At 48.9% G+C, this 18,871-nt stretch overlaps 1 protein-coding gene and 1 non-coding gene across 3 annotated transcripts in view; one reads left to right on the top strand and one right to left on the bottom strand.

The window, feature by feature from the left end:
- Positions 1 to 18,871, bottom strand: part of Hhat (hedgehog acyltransferase) — a 351,875-nt gene that overhangs the window by 285,310 nt on the left and 47,694 nt on the right. For both annotated transcript variants that reach the window (XM_029559467.1, XM_029559466.1), the window contains exons 4-5: positions 13,112 to 13,225; positions 3,008 to 3,202 (exon numbers count right to left, since the gene is read on the bottom strand). In XM_029559467.1, the coding sequence (XP_029415327.1) occupies positions 3,008 to 3,202; positions 13,112 to 13,225 (309 nt within the window). The remainder of the gene's footprint in view (positions 1 to 3,007; positions 3,203 to 13,111; positions 13,226 to 18,871) is intronic.
- Positions 18,070 to 18,185, top strand: LOC115068703. Its single transcript, XR_003848050.1, has one exon. It is a non-coding gene; the product is annotated as a U5 spliceosomal RNA (small nuclear RNA).

Raw genomic sequence — 18,871 nt, 5'->3', positions numbered from 1 at the left:
AGGAACTCAGGGCAGGAACCTGGAGGCAGGAGCTGGAGCACAGGCCATGGAGGAACGCTGCTTACAGGCTTGCTCCCCTGGCCCCTGCTCAGCCTGCTTTCTTATGCAACACAGGCCCACCTGCCCAGGGGTGGCACCACCCACAGTGGGCTGGGCCCTCCCACACCACTCATCAAGAAGATGCCCCTCAGACATGGCCACAGGCCAGTCCAATAGAGGTAATTTCCCGATTGAGGCTCCCTCAACCCAGGTGTGTCAAGTTGACACTAAAGCTATCCAGCACAGTCAGTGAGTGAATGAATGAGGGAATGGGTAGATGAATGGAAGAAAGGTTTCATGAATGGATGAGATGAACAGACGAATGAATGAATGAATGAACTAATGAATGAATGGATGGATGGATCCATGAACAAATGAATGAATGAATGAATGAATGAATGAATGGATGAATGAATGAACTAATGAACATCTCCAGGGTTCCAGTCCCACAGCGGCTAAAGCAAGAATATCAAAACTCCACAAGATTTTCTGCGCAAGAAACGTTGAGATGACGGGAAGCCGTGAAAGAGCCACAGAACAGACTGGCATCGTAGATGGTTCAGAGTGCTGCTGCCCTTGACACAGTGGCCCTAGGTGGCCAGGTCCATGGAGCTCTGTGTAGCACTGTTGAAAAGAAAGTCCTTGGACCCATTGACTATGGTAGAGTTTATTTTAACAAAGAAGGCAAAGCGATAATTGGCCCATCAGTAGCAGGTCAGATAGAAATCAGCGTAACTGGCTGCAGCCTAACCAAGCAGTGATTGGCTGTGGCTTAACTGGAAACTGTTGACAGCTTAATTAATTAATGGGCCACAGGCCTTCTAAAACCAAAGGCAGCTCAGTGGCGCTGGTTTGATCTGCGGAGTCCACTGCAAGCGCCTAGGTTAATTCCACAGCCCCTTATACATCCTACTTAGATATGTCCGTCCTCCCTCCAAACATGGATCATCCTCACAGACACATGCAACCCGTGGGAACCCACAGAGAACCCAGCCTCCATGGTTCCTAAACTGAGGGGCCTGAGGGCAGTGCTCTTGCCCTGAAAGAGTCCATACGTCAGTCTCAAGGCCTAGCGCACTAACCACCTGATCCTGCCCAACGGATATCAGACAGAAAGTGGGCACCAGAAGACCTCAGCTAACACAGAGCCCATACCATCCGCCCAAGGACTTGTAGAAAGGGAAGTCAGCCAGCAGGAGCCGGGAAGGGGTCTGTGTAAAGAACACAGAACAGCTTTCAGAAGCTTTGGCCAGGTGTGGTGCACAGGCTTGTAATCGCCGCACTCAGAAGGCTGAACCAGGAAGTTCATTGCTTAAAGAGACGAGGTAAAAACATACAAGAAAAGGGAACAGATTCACCCAGCTCTCCACAGCAGACAGCACCCGAGAACCTGACTGCAGCACCAGAGGACGAGGGTGGAAACCCGTGAGTCCTGCCCTGGGCAAAAGGCCCAAATGTTTTGAGCCAGGAATCTCTCAGGCTAGCTGTTGTCAGAGTACACTGGTCCCGAGACCGAAGGGCTCTGATGCTGGGGCCGTGGACGCCTTTCTCCCCTGAGGACACTTCCCATCCCTGAGAGCTCCCTGGAGAGGGCCACACCCGTTCTGCAGATCTGATAGCTTCCCTGGCATCCGTCCTGGGTCCCAAGCCTGATACTCTGGCTCGTAGACATGAAGGATGCAGTCAACACAGGGTGAGACAGGGAAGCCACAGCCTGCAGGGTCCCACACGGCCCGCGTGTGCACAGCACACCTGGGTCCTCCAGGTTACCAAGGGCGGCACAGATGATCCAGGGCTGTCCAGGGCATGCTGTGCACTACCAGGCACACGTATGTGGGGATATCTGGCAAGAAGCGGAAAGGCTAGTACTGGGGGAGTCACTAACGGTGTGGTCACCTCAGTCCTGAACACCAAGCTCCTACTACATCACCCAGCAGTCCCCCAGGCCAAACCTAGTCCATGAGTAGGAAAAAAAAAAACCAGGGCCACGATGACCGAAAGAAAGCTAGGAAGGCAGATTCCTATACAGGAAAACGTACTGATACAGAGAACAGCCACAGAGAACGCCAGGGGCCCAATGCCCACCTTCATCAACACAGACAACTCACGCCATCCTCTGGCACACTGTGGAGGCTTGGTCTGGGACCTTAGGGCAAAGCCCATTGTTTTCACTTTCTATACAAAGAGCTTCCATGATTAGCCACAGGAGTAGATAATCAGCTTCTTATCAGCTAAGACAAATAAAAACACGTCTCTGTCGAGGCCGTTGTGTGACATAAGGTGAGTGGGACCATCCCTAAAAACTGTGGAGGACTGACACGTGTGTAAGCAGGCACTGAGGGGCTGGCGCCCTTCTTCCACCTTTGCTTCTTTTTAAAAATGATATTTGTGTGTGTGAGTCTGTGTGGATACGTACATGTGAGTGAAGGTGCCAGCAGGGGCCAGAACAGGGTGTCAGATCCTCTGGAGTCACAGGTAGTTGTGAGCCGCCTGGTGTGTGTGTTAGGAACCACACTTGGGTCCTCTGCAAGTGCAGCCAGTGCGCTTAACTGCTGAGCCATCTCTCCAGCCCTCAGTTTTGTTTCTAACTCTCGGATCCTGTGACATCTGGCATCCTCCGTGCCTACCCAAACTTGGAGAAAAGGTGGATCCTGGGCAACCTCACCGGGCTTAGATACAAACCAGGACAAGATGGCTTGCAGAACACAGCTGAGTTCCCACGCATCGACACATCACAGTCCCCATCCCTGCGTGGCCACCAGGTGGAGCTCCGTCGAGGCCCTAGGGTTCTGTGCATGAAAACCTAGGCAGCTACTGGATGGAAGCCCAGGAGCCCTCCCCTCCCCCCTTCCTGCATTCTTCCCGTCTTCCCCGCCCCGCCCCTTCCTTTCCCCCCCTTTCCTTTCCGCTTCCCCTTCCCGTCTCCCTCCCTTCCCCGGGATTAGACATGTAAGACTTAGACCCTTACCTTAACTTCCTCCACATCGTGCAGCCTCAGCGTGAAAAGCAGGATGAGAGAACACAGCCAGGACAGGACCAGCGACCGGAACTGGGCCACGCAGAAGGCAACGGCAGCGTGGAGAAAGACCATGGCCACGCCTGGGGTCCCCAGCACGCACCAGCAGGCCCATACTCCATAGACCGTGAGAATCCAGGGTCTGTGCTGTGGAAGGGTGGCCCAGAGGGAGGGACAGAGATGAGGGCATGAATATGGCTCAGCGACCAGCAACCAAGTGCTGGTCTCCAGCTGCCACATGCACCCAGAAACAATCACTCCCCTGCCTCCAGTCAAAGCCTCCAGACACTAGATCCCACAGCAGGTGACTTTATTTTTGTTATTTTATGGCTATGAGTGTTTTGTCTGCATGTATGTAGGGGCACTGCATGCATGCTGTGCCTGCAGAGGCCAGAAGTGGGCATCAGATCCCCTGGAACTGGAGTTACGGATGGTTGTTAGCCTGCCATGTCCGGGCTAAGAACTGAACCCTGGTCCTCTGGAAGAACGGTCAGTGCTCTAACCGATGAGCCCTCTCTCCAGTCCCAACAACTGACTTTTGAATTGACACACATGTAGGAAACCACCACCTGAGAGACCGTGTTCCCACACTCTCAGGCTCTCCTCAGAGGCAAAGGTGAGAACAAGTTCAGCACACCCTTCTGAGGAACCTTAGCGAATGGGGCTGTCCACAACAAAGCTGTCTGATGCCTCCGACTTAAACTCAGATATCTAATTACGTCTCTTTGGATTGTCCAACCTGTTCACATTCAGCCAAGATAGCAATGAAAGCAAAATCACAACTTACTGAGAAGATCATGAAATCGGGAAAATCTTTAAAAAAACAACTCAATTGCCCGGTCCTCAAGCATGCACCTCATAGATGACAGTGTGGCCCACAGAGGCTAAAAGAGTGGACACTGGAGCGTACTGTTTGCAGTCAAATTTATGTCACAGAAAATTCGTATCTTCCCAGCTTTTTGTCATGGTGAGGGCTTTATCTAGGGGACACATTACTCCTATTTTAAGAGAATCAGAATATTGCTCCAACTCAGGAGGCTGAGGCAGAAGGGTCACAAGTTGAAGGCCTGCTTGGGCACTTAGCGAGACCCTGTCTAAAAATAGAAAGTGGAAACAGGACTAAGGTGCATAACTCAGTGACACAGCGATGACCTAACACATGCCAGATCCCAGGCACCATCTCCAGATCTGCAAGAAAGGTAGAGAGGCAGAGAGAGAGAAAGAGAGAGACAGGGAGAGTCAGAGACAGAGAGGCAGAGAAAGAGTGAGACAGAGATAGAAAGAGAGTCAGAGGCAGAGAGACTGGATTTGAGCAGCAGACCCCTGGTGTTAATTCTTCTACGCTGTTCCAGAGTGTTCTTCCTCCCCAGACCTACTCTCTAGCTCAAGAGAACATTTTAAATGTAAGACTGGGTCAAGCTGCTTTTCAGCTCCGAGAAAACAAGAGTAATCTGAAGTTCATTTTTACAGTTTTTCCATCCTACCCACAGAAAACAGCCACATAAATTTGCTTCAAAATTTTCCTCTCACTTCTGGGCAGGGTCCAATTTTCAGAAACAAGGTTGCTTAAGAGTATTTTAAGACATGGTTTTAATAATGAAAAGAAAGGCTCTTTTTCAACATGACCTACAGTGTGTACTGTTGGGATTACACACACACGTCTACACACATATGCGTCCACAGTTACTTTTATTAAGTGCTATTTGATCTGCATGGAAAAAGCCTGTTTGCTGGGATTCATCTGAAACTACCACAGACGGAAGCTGTTCCAACTTGGAAAAACCTGAAAGAACCTTCCGGAAATACTTAATAGCACTGTGCAAACCCAGATGCTCTGAGGAGCCTGCAATGGGTTTAACAGCTGCCTTGTATGCAGACAAACGTGCCCCACATTTTCGGTCCCTTTCTGTGGGTGGACAACATTGGGTCCTGTCCCGAGATGGGACAGGAACAAGTTTCCACTGACCTCGAGCCCCAACACCCTCCCCACTGAGCAGACTGAGCAACGCAACGCTCCACCTACACAAAACCATCGTATAAACTGGAATTCCACTAAAGTACTGATTTTCACATTCCAAATATTAAAAGACCTTTGAAATCCCAGACCCACCCCATTCCAACAGAAATACAGCACGGCCAGCCCTGAACTGACCTCACCCCTCCCACACACAGGCTGAGCACTGGAAGTAGACAGCGGTGCAGAGAGGTGTTGCCATCAGGCTCTGGGCAGCAGCAGGGACGACTCCAAGGTTATAAAGGTCAGTTCATATGCAGAGCCTAAGGCTCTGCCCATCTCCACCACAGATGTGCAAACGTGTGGACCAAGCGTTGATCTCTTAGAAATGTGTCAGTACAATGCCTGTCACATGAACCGGGACAGAAACATTAAAACTTTTTAAAAATACATGACACACATCATACTTTATTCCAAAGCATGTCTGACCTGTCACTAGACTGGCCGGAGGATCCAGAGTCCACTGCCTCAGGCCTGCAGTGCCCCCTGGGTGACACCCACTCACTCACTAACCCAAAACAGTGAACCAAAAAACCCCAATCTCAATGTTGAACTATGGTGTTTCTAATTTACATTTTAATCAAATACAACTTTTATATAATTTTTTTGTGTATGTGTATAAGTGTGCATGCATGTTTGTGGGTGTGCATACATGTTTGTGGGTATATATGCAGATATGTTTGGAAACCAGTGGTCAGCCTTGGATGTCATTCCTCAGATGCCAAGAACCTTGATTTATTTTTAAAATGCTGGGCTTTGGGGCTGGAGAGATGGCTCAGCAGTTAAGAACACTGGTTGTTCTTGCAGAAGACCAGAGTTCGAATCCCAGCACCTACATGGCAGCTAACAACTGTCTGTAACTCCAGTTCCAGGGGCATTGCATAACATGGGTGCACTTACCTACATGCAGGCAATACATTCATACACATAAAATAAAAATAATAAAATATATTTTTTTAAATGCTGGGCTTTGTAATTCACTAATGTGAAAACCTGCCAGCTTGCAAACCTCCACTTCTACCCCTTAATAAAAAGGCTTCCCTGCCAACGTGAATAAGGTAAGCCATTTCCTGACTCGTGACCTGCAACCTGTTTCCCTCCACGGCGTACAGCAGACAGGCACAGTATTCAATAACACCTCTAACAAAACCCACTGTCTGACATCCATGTCACACTGAGTGTGACACTAACCAACTGAGCCAGCCCAGTGTCCAGGTGAGACTCAGTGCCCCCACAACAAGGCTACACACTGGCCCTCTGTTCTAGTTTCTTCCTATTGCTGTGATTTAAAACAAAACACTGACCAAGACCAACTTGGGGAGGAAAGGGTTTATTTGGCTTACAGCTCACAGTCCATCAACGGAAGCCAAGGCAGGAGCTGGAGCACAGGCCATGGAGGAACGCTGCTTACTGGCTTGGTCCCGTGGCCTGTGCTCAGCCTGCTTTCTTATACAACCCAGGCCCACAGTAGGCTGGACCCTTCCACATCACTGAACAATCAAGAAAGGCCAGTCCAATGGAGGCAATTCCTCCTCAATTGAGGCTCCCTCCACCCAGGTGTGTCAAGTTGATAACAGAAGCTCTCTGGCACCCCCTTCTTTCTTTTGAAATCTACGTTCTTCAAACCTCCTTGGCAGGGAGTCAGAACCCAGCCTCAGGAAACACTGGCTAGCGATGGCCTTTCCCACACCACCGCTGTGTCTGCTTCAAGCTTAGCCTTGGTGCTGCGGGCAGCCAGCGGTAACCAGATGTGCCTCACATACCGGTACTTTTAGCTATGTCTGCGATTCAGAGTGAGAGCATAATGTTTTGGTCAGGATTCCAGTTGGCAACAGTGTCATCAAAGAAATCTCTCAGTGAAGCACTGTTTGAAAAACTGAGAAATGAAAACAGACGAGTGAGAGCATAATGTTTTGGTCAGGATTCCAGTTGGCAACAGTGTCATCCAAGAAATCTCTCAGTGAAGCACTGTTTGAAAAACTGAGAAATGAAAACAGATATCTTAGAGTCCAGACAGCTGCACTCCAGCCAGCTCTTCCGGAGAGCAGGTTGGTGGAGCCTGTCAAGGGGATTTTACCTCCTTAGACAGGCACTGATGGAGGGAAAGGAGGTGGGTTTCAGAAAACCATCAATGCATGAGCTTCTGTCGTGTAGATCCACTCCTCTGTTAGAAGTCACAGCTGCTCACCATCCAGAGCCACCCCCGGGGGACCAGGCCTTGAGCATACTCTACAGCAAGGAACTGAGCATCCATCAGACCGGGGCTAACCACGTGGCTTCTCCAGTCAGGGCTCCAGGAAGAAGGCAGCACCCACCAGAGCCCCACACCAGGCTGGCCTTCTCAAAAACCCAGCAGGGGTATTTTTAGTTCTGAGGGCAGAGAACATGGTGTTTCAGGTGGTGGTGAAGCCACAGAGGCATTGAGAAAAGAGGAAACTGTGACCCATCCCACAGGCAGTCCAATCATAACAGACCCTCAGCCACAGCTGAGCATCAATCAGCCTCCACAGCAGCACCCACCAGAGCCCCACACCAGGCTGGCCTTCTCAAAAACCCAGCAGGGGTATTTTTAGTTCTGAGGGCAGAGAACATGGTGTTTCAGGTGGTGGTGAAGCCACAGAGGCATTGAGAGAAGAGGCAACTGTGACCCATCCCACAGGCAGTCCAATCACAACAGACCCTCAGCCACAGCTGAGCATCAATCAGCCTCCACGGGTTCCTCATGGAGCCTGGATAAAACCCAGAGGGGTCCGGCCTAGAGGAAAGGCATTTAACCTCAGCCAAAGAGCGCAGTGGAGAGCTTTATTTGTCCTGATAAAAGAAGTGGGGGGTTGGGGAGAAGGGGGAAGAAGGGGAGGCTCTTAAAAGTAGCCTAGCTTTTAAAAGTAGCCTGGCTTTTATTGGGAGGAGGTGACCAGCAAAGGAAAGACTGAGCTTCCATCCTGGACTGAGGTTGGAAGCATTCTTCAGGGATCAGGGCTGTGGCCGGAAGGCTAACATGTCTGTCCTCTACTGCCCTGCCCTGGGTTTACCATGCCTCAGGGGACAGCAAAGTAGAAGACTTCAAATCTTCCACCCTGAAAAAGTACCAAAAACAACCCCCTAAAGAAGGCCATGGTGGTGACGGGCAGAAGTGGAGGCCAAGGCTGAGGTCCAGACTTACAGAAGAGCCAAGCAACTCAGTCAAAGAAGCACTGTGGCCCAGCCGCGAGCAGATATAGCCTGTGGTCATAGGGGTGAGGACACAGCAAGCTGACTCAGCGCTCACTCTGCCTCCTTCCAAGAAAAACACAAAGCCCACCGCCCCAGCATTGGGTGAGGCATGCTCTGCAGAAGACCAGCCGCAACCACCTGGACTCCCGGCCTGGCAGAGTCAGACAGGAAGTCAGACAAGGGAGGTCTGCTTCCTCTAGCCAGAGCTCCACAACCACCTCCTCAGAGGCCCTCTCTCACTCCAGAACGGCCAGCACAGCCCAATCCTTGCACCATGGACTTGCTGCCGCTGACATAGCTGCCACCACACCAGGTATGGCACAGTGACCAGTCAGCACTGTGCTCATCTCTAACATCCCACTCAGAGCAGTTGAACCCAGTTTAGAAATGGTCACAGGATCAGACACCACCTCAGCCCTTTAAGACTGTGGAATCCCAAGATAGTAACATCCTTTCTTTTTCTCCAGTGTAAGAGATTGCATCCAGAGCCTCACATGTTAGGCAAAGATGGAGCTCTGCCTCTGAGCTACAGCCCCGGCCCTCAGCAGCTCCCGTCGTAAAACCACCATGGGAACTCCCAGGAGCAGACACAGCAGCTGCCAGAGGAACCCGGCTCTGCCCACCTGCAAACAGAGCCTTGAAAAATACTGCTTCTTGGCCTCTCCCCGGAGTCCCACAAAGCCAGCAGCCCCATGGCACAGCTGAGGACAGGCTCAGGGGCAGGAAGTGACTCCACAATTCACAGGCCTTGAAAGTGCCAAAGCTGCAACTCACACAGTGCGTTAACCTCTCCAGGTGCACCTTCCACACCTGCGGTCTCAACCAGCCTTGATAATATTATGTTTTTAACCTTAAAAAAAATTATTGAGAATTTCATACATGCATATAAGGTGTTTTGATCAAATCCATGCCCACTCCCTCCCCTCCAACTCCTCCCATATCTCCCCATCACTTTTTGCTGACAACTTCGTGTACTCATTTTTTTTCAAATGGGGCTTTTGGCTACTCTAACATTCCCCCCACTGAAGAGGTAACCCTAAAATCTTTTAGGGATTAGATTAAAGCTCCCAAATACTTTCAACATTTTTGGCCTTTGAAACAGAGTATGTTGCTAACAGGCCCAAGGACATTTTGACTTTTAGCCAAGAAACTGGCTACTTTTCTTTGGGGTCTTTTTACCCTAACTGCCTAGCCAATTCCTACCTCCTATTCTTATCACGTCATCCTCTGAAGAGGTTACCCAAATTGCCAATAGGGAATAGGAATGCAGACCGCTCTGGCTTCTTCCATGCTGAACAGGGATGCAGGGTGTGTCAATTGGAGCACCCCTTCAGTGGGTCTATCTAAAAGACTCCCAAACTGCATAACTCTTATCACCATGTGGAGACAGGATCTAGGTATTCTCAGGCAGTCCCCTGAGTTCTCAGCCCCTATGCCAGAGGGAGGCTGAACAGGCACTCTCTGGTGGTCTGCTGAGATTTCAACCTTATCCTACCAAAGGGCAGAGGTCTGCCAATAATTAAAAACAAAGTACAGGCTTTTTTCCTTTGTTATCCCCTAAACAATACAGTATCACAACTATCTGGCATCTGCATTGTGCTAGGTGTTGTTAAGTAATCCAGAGGTAATGTAATGACTCTGGGAGGGTGTGTATAGGTTGTATGAAAATACTCTACCACTTTATATCAGGGACTTGGGAGCCAGTGGCGGGCCTGATGACCTGAGTTCAGTCTCCAGGTTCTGTGTGGTAGAGGAAAGACCCAACGCTGAAGAGTTGACCTCCATTCTCCACACATGCACTCTGGCATGGGCATACACATACATACATATATATAATAAATAAATAAATGTTATTTTTTTAAAAACATATCAGGGACTTGGGCACCTGTGGATTCTGACACCTTTGGGGGCTCCTCTAATCAATCCTCTGTGGATTCTAAGTGTTCATAGCCTCCCCAGAAAGAAGGCGCCTTAGCTAAAAGCTTCAAGCAGACTGAATCAAGGGACATCGCCACAGGGGCCAACCATCCAACACATGGGCCTTTGGGGTCACATTCCAGCTCTATCCAAACTACAACAGCTATTTACACTGCATCTTCCCACAGCAAATGCTCCCATTAGTGCATGTTTCTGAGCTTCTGATGAATGGAATCCTAGCTGATCTACTCTGTAACTTGACTTGTTAGTTCACCATCACCAACCACAAATTCCTCAGTGCTGACAATATACTTCATTCTAGCTCATGACGAATTCTCTACAAGTCATCCATTTCGCCATGATGGACACCCAGATTGCGTCTGGATCTTCATATCACATGCACCACTGCAAATAGCATCAGGCACAGGTCCCTTGACTGGCAGAAGAACACCTGCAGTGGGTATGTCGGGATTTGCACAGGTATCTGTGGGCAAAGGCTCTGGTGTAACCACAGTCGCACTGCAGAGGAGCTGACCAGCACACACTCCTCCCTCTCAAAATGAGGCTGGCTGGCCATCTCCATCTCAGCATCTTCAGGGATTATAGTCTTATTTTTGCCAAACTGAAAAGGATGAAAGGACAGCATACAGTGGCTCTCAGGTGTGTGCGTTTGGTTCTTTTATTTAGGTGTGTCTGCATCTGTGTGGATATATGCACAATGAGTAGCAGGTGCACACAGATGCCAGATGAGGGCCTTGGATCCCTCAGAGCAGAGTTACAGCAGTGGTTGCAGACACCCCGCTTGTCTCACATGGGCGCTGGGGTTGGACTCCAGTCCTCATGACTGTGCAGCAAGCACTGAGCATCGCTTCAGCCCCATTGGTCTGATTATTAATGAGATTCAACATGTTCTTCCTAACTTTAGGGGTGGGAGGTCACTTACTACAGACAGACGCCCATACATGAAAGCCCATAGAGAAGAAATAAAAATGTTAAATTTGGGGGGCTGGAGAGATGGCTCAGTGGTTAAGAGTACTGGCTGCTCTCGCAGAAGACTCAGGTTCAATTCCCAGCACTCACATGGCAGCTAACAACCATCCATAACTCCAGTTCCAGGGGATCCGACACCCTCTTCTGACCTCCAAGAGCATCACACAACATGGGTGCAATTACGTACATGCAGGCATACACTCATACACATACAATAAAAAATTATACTAAATAAAATTTTTTAAATTTAAAATTTCTAGACATTCCAAAGACTTGGAAAAAAAAAAAAAAAACCTAAACTGGGGTTTTTGGAAAGAAAGAAATATGTCCATCACCTGCTTAGGAGTGACAACAACCAGTATATATAATTCATTATTCAGTCTATTCAGAAAATTACATGTAATTTTTAAATAGATTCAAATCTGATACTTTATTTTTTGCCTCTTAAGAAGATGGGAGACAACTTGGGTGGAGAAAGATAATCCACACATATTAAAGAGGAAGAGGCAGGGCATGCTGTCAGGAATTCCTGTCTTCCAAACGCAGAAACAGAATCAGAAAGTACAGCCCTCTGAAAGGAGCTGAAGAACGTCCTACATTCGATGCACAGCCCTAACCAGGGAGCCCCTCTTCCTGGCCAGCCCTGGTCTCTCCCTCCCAGAGCCTTCAGAGCTACCGCGTCCTCGGGCCTCCCAAAGGAATCAAGCCTCCTGCACTGAGGTCCTGGACGGTTTGATTGTGTGTGGGCTTCCCTCGTAGATTCCCAAGCACAGACTGGCTCTCCTACATTAGACTGGTAGTAGGGAATCTCCATGAGGGGACGGAGGGATCCTCCTGGAAGTCTCTCAGGCCCCTTGGTAGCTAGCCCTGTGAAAGCCGCAGCCCAGCTTCCTATGAAATCCTGGTTCAAATATCCACTTACCACATTCCTTGTCCCAGGCTGAGGTGGGGACAAAGGACCACTACAACCCTAGCTAAAGCAACCACAGTGGAGCACATGGCTCAACCCAACCTTAAACCCACCTCCACTCGTGTGTGTGTGTGCGTCTGTCCCTGTGTATGCTCATGCCCACGTGTAGCAGGCCAGAGGCCAACCTCAACCTCAGATGTTGCTCTCAGGAGTCATCCACCGTGTTTCTGGAGACAGGGTTTCAGAGTGGTCCGGGGCTTACACGGCAGGCCAGACTCACTGGTAGTGAGTCCCAGGGACCTGCCTGTCTCCATGTGCTCAGTGTTTATATTACAAGCACCACCACACCTGGCCTTTTTTTTTTTTTAAAGATTATTTTTATGTGATTGAGTGCTCTTTTTGCATATATACATGTGCGCCGCATGCATGCCTGGTGCCCTCGGAGGCCAGAGGAGGGTGTCAGATCCCCTGGAACTGGAGGTATAGATGGTTGTGAACCACCATGTGGGTACTGGGAACTGAACCAAGGTCCCCTGCAAGAGCAGCCAGTGCTTTTAACCACTGAGCCATCTCTCCAGCCCCTGTACCTGGCTTTTCTTACATGGATTCTGGGATGGAACGCAGATCCTCATACATGCACAGCAAATACTCCACTGACAGCTCTGTCCCCAAGCTCCATCTCCAGTTCTTAAAACTGAAGCCATTCTCTCCCCTCTGCACTTATGAGGCCACACAGACTCTCCCCAGCATTCAAGATCACTAGATCACTCCGTCAGGCATGAGCATAGCGAAACACTGGTCACTTCACTGAAACCTTTGTACTCATGGTTCAGATAACTCAGAGGCATCAATGCAGGATGAAACAGAGGTGGCCTTCATCTGAAGCGTCACATTGACCGTCACTGCTCCCAGGCTCCCCAGCCGGTTCCCATCTCCTCATTCCCAGTTCAGCCCTCTTCTTCATAAAACCCAAAGGAGAAAGGATCTTAGAAGCAAACACAGGGAATCATACCTTCTTGGCAAGCAGTGCGGCCAGCTGAGACATGGTCGCATGGCCAAGGAGGAGCCATGCCAGCCGCTGCTTCCCCCATTCCATCCAGAAGTTCCACTCAAAGTCACTGGGGTCCTAGTAGAGCAGAACAGAAGGTTACAGCATTGGCAGAGGGTCTGTAGTACGAACCCGGGTCAGAACTCAAGCTCCAGCTGGTAACACAATGGAAAAGCAGGCTATTGTGAATCCAGATTCTGTAGACAGCATTGACCTGCTTCTAACCCCACAATATCCTCAGCCCATGCAAACCGTCCCCTCCAGCTTGGCTGGTCTCCCTCCATTCCCCAACGTACCTTTCCATCTAACTTAGCATCTTGTGAACACTGATCCTCCAGGATGAAGCCCTATGCTGTTACCCCATTTTGTAAAAGGGTTTCAATCCATGCACCCAAGGTCACATAGACAGTACAAGTAATGAACTAGTTCATACACAGACACTAGTAAGAGAAATATAGATTAGACACTTCTTAAAATTACTTAGGATCAGCTGTGTTAAACATGTCATTTACAGCTGGCATGGTAACTGGATAAAGAAATGAACCAACTTCATATAAACTCGCAGTGAAACAGTAAGGTCTGCATCCCGTCCCTTCCCCTGGATCAGCTCGTGTCCAGAGCACTCTGTGTGTGAACATCTATGAGGTTCCATGTCTGTGAAGTGTCCTGGACAGGGCACGTGAGTGGACATGAGGGGACTCGGAGGGTACAGCCTGAGGAGAGTGAGAGGTGGACATTGCAGCCAAGCTGAGCGGGAGAGAATAAACATTGATTACCACCCATGGGCAGGTGACGCATTCTGGCCAGTGAGCCCTTCGCATCACCTTGATAGAGTCAGGGCTTTCTGTCCTACTTGTGTGAGTCGGAGCCTACCACTAGTGAGCATCTTTATCTCCACAAGGACTCTGGGCCTCACTTGATTGGAATCAGAGGAAAATACAATTTTTTGTACCTGAAAATTAAGAGGCAATTTTACAAGTTGCACATATTATAAAGCATTTGTTTTTCAAGGCTGGGGAGACAACTCAGTAGGTAAAGGTGCTTGCCTCCAAGCCTCAGACCTGAGTTCCATTCTGAGACCCACCTGGGTTCCCAGAGAACCGACTCCCAAAAGTTGTTCTCTGACCTCCACAGGATGCCCACCTGTTTCTCTCTTGAGAGGGCGTGAGGACATGGGAGGACTTGGGGGACTGGGGAGGGATGGGAATAATGTAAAGACGACATTCAGGTATAAAAATCTCAAAAATAAAAAAATAAGAACAAAATGTTTAAAGGAAGGAAGGAGGGAGTCTGCACAGGAGAGGTACACTCTGGGTAAACCTGGGCTAATTCTTCACTCAGCAATATTGGAAGAGTTTTTTCTTTCAACAGTTGCTTTGCTATTTCTAAAATAATTTGAACTATATCATCTTAGTGCTCGCAATTTCAGAGTCCATAATCTCTCCCAGCATTAAAGACAAGATGCTCTCGCTGATAGAACATCTTTGGTACTATGTATAGTTGAGCCTCTGCTACACCATCTGTGCCACCTGCATGGGTGAAGATGAGACTGCAAGGCCAGGGACAGTGTCAACAGGACAGACACAAGCAGCACCCAGCCTGCACCATCTGTCCCTCAGTGCCCTCACCACCTCAGGTGGGCAACTTAGGTCAGGGATGACCGAAGAGGAAAGATGAAGAAAAAGGAGACATTCTCATAAAGACGAATTAACTGGCTCATTTGGTAAAGTGCTTGCTGTTGAGAATAACAGTTCCCAGAAAAAGAAAGTGCATCTTCAAACTGACCCTTCCGCAAGGCTACCAACTGACCAGAGATTCAGTGACTGTGGAGTGTTTGAAGTGCTGCAGGTCCGGAGCCTAATTACCATCCATCTTGGGCCACTTTAGCCCTAACTAGCCGCTCCCTGCTCCCCTCTGTCTCATCTAACATCTGGGACTAACAAGATAAAAACCTTTGGGGATGTACTAACAACGAAACCCCGGCTTCCACCAACTTTCTGGTGTTTCTGCCGAACTTTCTTTGCTGTACCTGCCTACGTAACGTTTCCACCAATGTATTTGAAAAATGCCTTGATTTATGACTCTCTTTGCTCTGTTACTATAAAACTTCATGAAACTGCTTCTACCTAGGAACGTGAAATTTGGGGTGACCTAACACCGTGTTCCTGGGCCATGGTCACTCATATTTGGCTCTGGAATAAACTCTCTCTTTTCCCCTTTGACACGAGAGTCATGCTTTTGTATCGACACTGCACAAGCTTGAGGAGCTAAGTCTGATCCCCAGAACCCACATAAGAAAGCCAGACGTGGCGACACATGCCTGAGACCGCAGCACAGGAGTGGGGGAACCAGGAGGATCCTGGGGCTTGCTGGCCACCTAGCCAAATCCTGAGTTCAGATAAAAGTGAGACCCTGCCTCAAAAAACAAGGTGGATTGCAACTGAGGATGATACCCAAGGTTGATCTCTGGTCTCCATACACATGCACACATGTACACCAGCACACACATGTGCACATACAAACACACAAAAGAGGTAATTAAATCTAATTAATGCAAATAATTTCCTTTAATATCTTTGACCCAACTGCCAACCTAAACCCCACAACTCTCTACCCTCCAAGTTCCTACAACTCTGACTATACAGGACTATATACACCTGGTTTGACATGGATGGATTTGCCTCCCCACTTTATTTGGTCCGTAGGCCTCTTTTTATTCCTAAAGCTAACAGAGAGGTCTGTACTAGTTACTATAATGAAATCACTGAGACTGGGTGTTTTATAAAGAAAAGAGGTCAATTTAGCTCCCAGTTTGGAGGTTGAAGGGCCTGACAGCAGCTCTGATGAGAACCTCAGGGTAGAGGGTGTCAGGCAAGAACATTTGTTAAAGGTAGAGATCACAAGACAAAGTCAGATGCCAGGAAGAAACAGGGAACCAAGTCACTCCCTTCTAAGGACCGTCCCCTAATGAACTTGCAGCAGGCTTCTGTCCTGGCTGGCTTTCTGTTGCTGGGTTAAACACCATGCCAAAACCAACTTGGGCTGGAAAGGGTTTATTTGGCTTACCACTCACAGCCCATCATTGAGGGAAGCCAAGGCAGGAACTCAGGGCGGGAACCTGGAGGCAGCGGCTGAAGCAGAGACCACGGTAAACGCTGTTTACCGGTGTCAGCTGCGTTTCTTACACAGCCCAGGCCCACATGCCTAGGGATGGCACCGCCTACAGATGGGCTGGGCTATCCTACATCAATTAATTAAGAAAATGCCTCACAGACATGGCCATAGGCCAGTCTGATGGAGGCAATTCCCTAACTTGGACTCCCTCAGACAACTCTGGGCTGTACCAAGTTGACAACTGAAGCTGACTAGGACTGCTCTGTCCGTTCTCAAAGCTTCCCCCACATGAACACCAACACACTGGGCACCAAGCTTCTAACCCACTCCAGCCATATCCAAACCACAGCAAAATCACATGTCTAAAAAGAAATCTTAAATTCCAGCATGAAGTCAAAGACACACACACACACACACACACACACACACAATACTTGCCCCAGATTTCTCAAACTAGAAAAACACCATGTTTCTCCAAGGACTTTGGAGGTAAGAGTTGTTAAGAAATGAACAGGGTTGATACACAAGTTAGGAATCACAAACAAAAATATGTAATTCAAGACAGCCGTGGTGGCGCACACTTGTAATCCCAGCACCTAGGAAGTAGAGGCAGGAGGATCAGGAGTTCAAGGCCATCCTCAGCTATATAGTAGATTTGACGCCAGCCTGGGCTTCGTGAGACTGTGTCTCAAAAAATCCAAAAGAAGAATGTAACACAGTGGAAGGACTACGGGCCAAATTACACAAGCCTGTGACTCCCTACAAAGGACGCCAGAGAGTCCCACATCCCCTATACCGTGTCTCCAGAATATCAAAGAAACAGTATGTTTCTCATATGGAGAAAATAACTACTCCAGGCCTTCGGGAGCCACAGCCCCACAGATGAACACTTACACTTAGAGAGCTTGGCTTCTGCTCAGGAAACTTGGAGAACAGTTTGAAGTTGGGCGTGGACGTTTCAAGTCCCAGCACTAGGCAGGCTGAGGCAGGAGGACTGTCAGCTCCAGGCTGGCCTGGGCTAGCGCATGACTTTCTGAGTTTGAGGGCAGCCTGGGCTACAGAGCGGGACACTATACTAGTGTAGAGTCAGCACCAGTTCTCAGAGCCCGTGGATCTATTGTGTTGGTTTCCAGATCTAGACATGATAGAGCTACATAGAGCTCTGCACACACTCCAAAGGGCGTGCCTGAACAGCAAGGAAACCAGCGAGGCGGGTGGACCAACAGCTGCCAGGCTACTGGGCTTTATTTTTATTTCAGAACTCCAGCATGCTATTACTGTTGGTCCTCATAGAGCATCACTGTATTGACTGAAATCAGCTGACTAGGTTTTAGAGTTCAGTCGATGCAGTTCACCGCACAGATTCACAGGCTCCATTATGCCATTTGCTGGTCTTGAAAGCCTAAAATCATCTCAGCATAAAGGGATTTTAGCAGCAGCAATCATACTCAAAGTCCCAACATAAAAAAGGATAAAACCAAGTTTCTGTGGCTGAACCAGTCAGACTTCGCACCCAGCTCTCTGCTTCGCCCCCTAATGGTGGCCCAGGAGGCATCCACCGAATCCCCAAGCCAATGAGTCAGACTGCTCATTTGCATACCCATAGTACCTTGCAGGTAGTACAATCTTTCAAGTTAAAAATATGTATACAGATAAATACATATTTCACACAACATCTCAAACTATGAGGGCTTTGCATATTAGCTTAAAGACAAGTTGAAATGTGTGCAGCTCCTGGGGCTGGAGAGTCACCGACAGTGAACCAGGAGCAGCCATTAGTGGCAGCCAGAGCTAAAGGCACTACACATACACTCTGGTTTCTCTTCAGATCGTATAAATCTTTCGCCTTTTACTAAAGATTTCCGTGGAGAGGAACAAATTTGAGTCTTTGCCAATTTTTTGAGGTCTTGCTTATTTGCAAGGCTAATCATGCTGTTAAAAAAAGATGCTTAGAGGGAGTGTCTCTATGGTAAAGCACCTGGGGACCCCAGTGTTAGATTTTTTAACTTTCTACTGAAAGACAAGGGTTGAAGACTTGAGGAATCTTGATGATCCTACTCCAGCTACACACTTTGAAGCACCACCCGGTCAGCTTATATGTCACCTGCAGTCTCAGGAAAATGCAAGCCTCAGTGCTGACTTCCCTTAACCCCCAGCACCGTCGCCATGGAACAGCGTGCTGAGCTGCCGCTGACAGTTGTGCCACTGGTCCTAGCCGAGAATGATCTTTCATCTCTGCATCCAGTTCCCTGACACACTTTCCATAGTGTTTGCTGGGTTGTGTGAGCAGACCTGTGTTTGGGGCTTCCTGTAAAGGAACACTGGTCTCTTGGCAACAGCAAGGTAAGGCCTTGCCTGTTTCCTGAAGCTGTGCCCCTTGTATTATTCCAGCCACTGCTGTCTTCCATCTGCCTCCTTCCATCAGAAGAGAGCAGATTAATACACTCGGCTGAACCTGAGTTTTCACCCTGTCCCTGATAGCAGAGAAGTGGGTCACAAGGAGTTGAGGGGCTGCTCAGCAGGGCCAGATGCTAGTATTCTGTGCCAGTGACTCTGAAGAGTGATGTGTGCTGGGAAGGGAAGAAGGGAGGAGAAAGAAGGGGGGGGAGA

This window comes from Nannospalax galili, unplaced genomic scaffold (assembly GCF_000622305.1).
Source record: "Nannospalax galili isolate Female #2095 unplaced genomic scaffold, S.galili_v1.0 scaffold648, whole genome shotgun sequence".
NCBI lineage: Eukaryota > Metazoa > Chordata > Mammalia > Rodentia > Spalacidae > Nannospalax > Nannospalax galili.
This window is presented reverse-complemented; position numbering and strand designations above follow the sequence as displayed.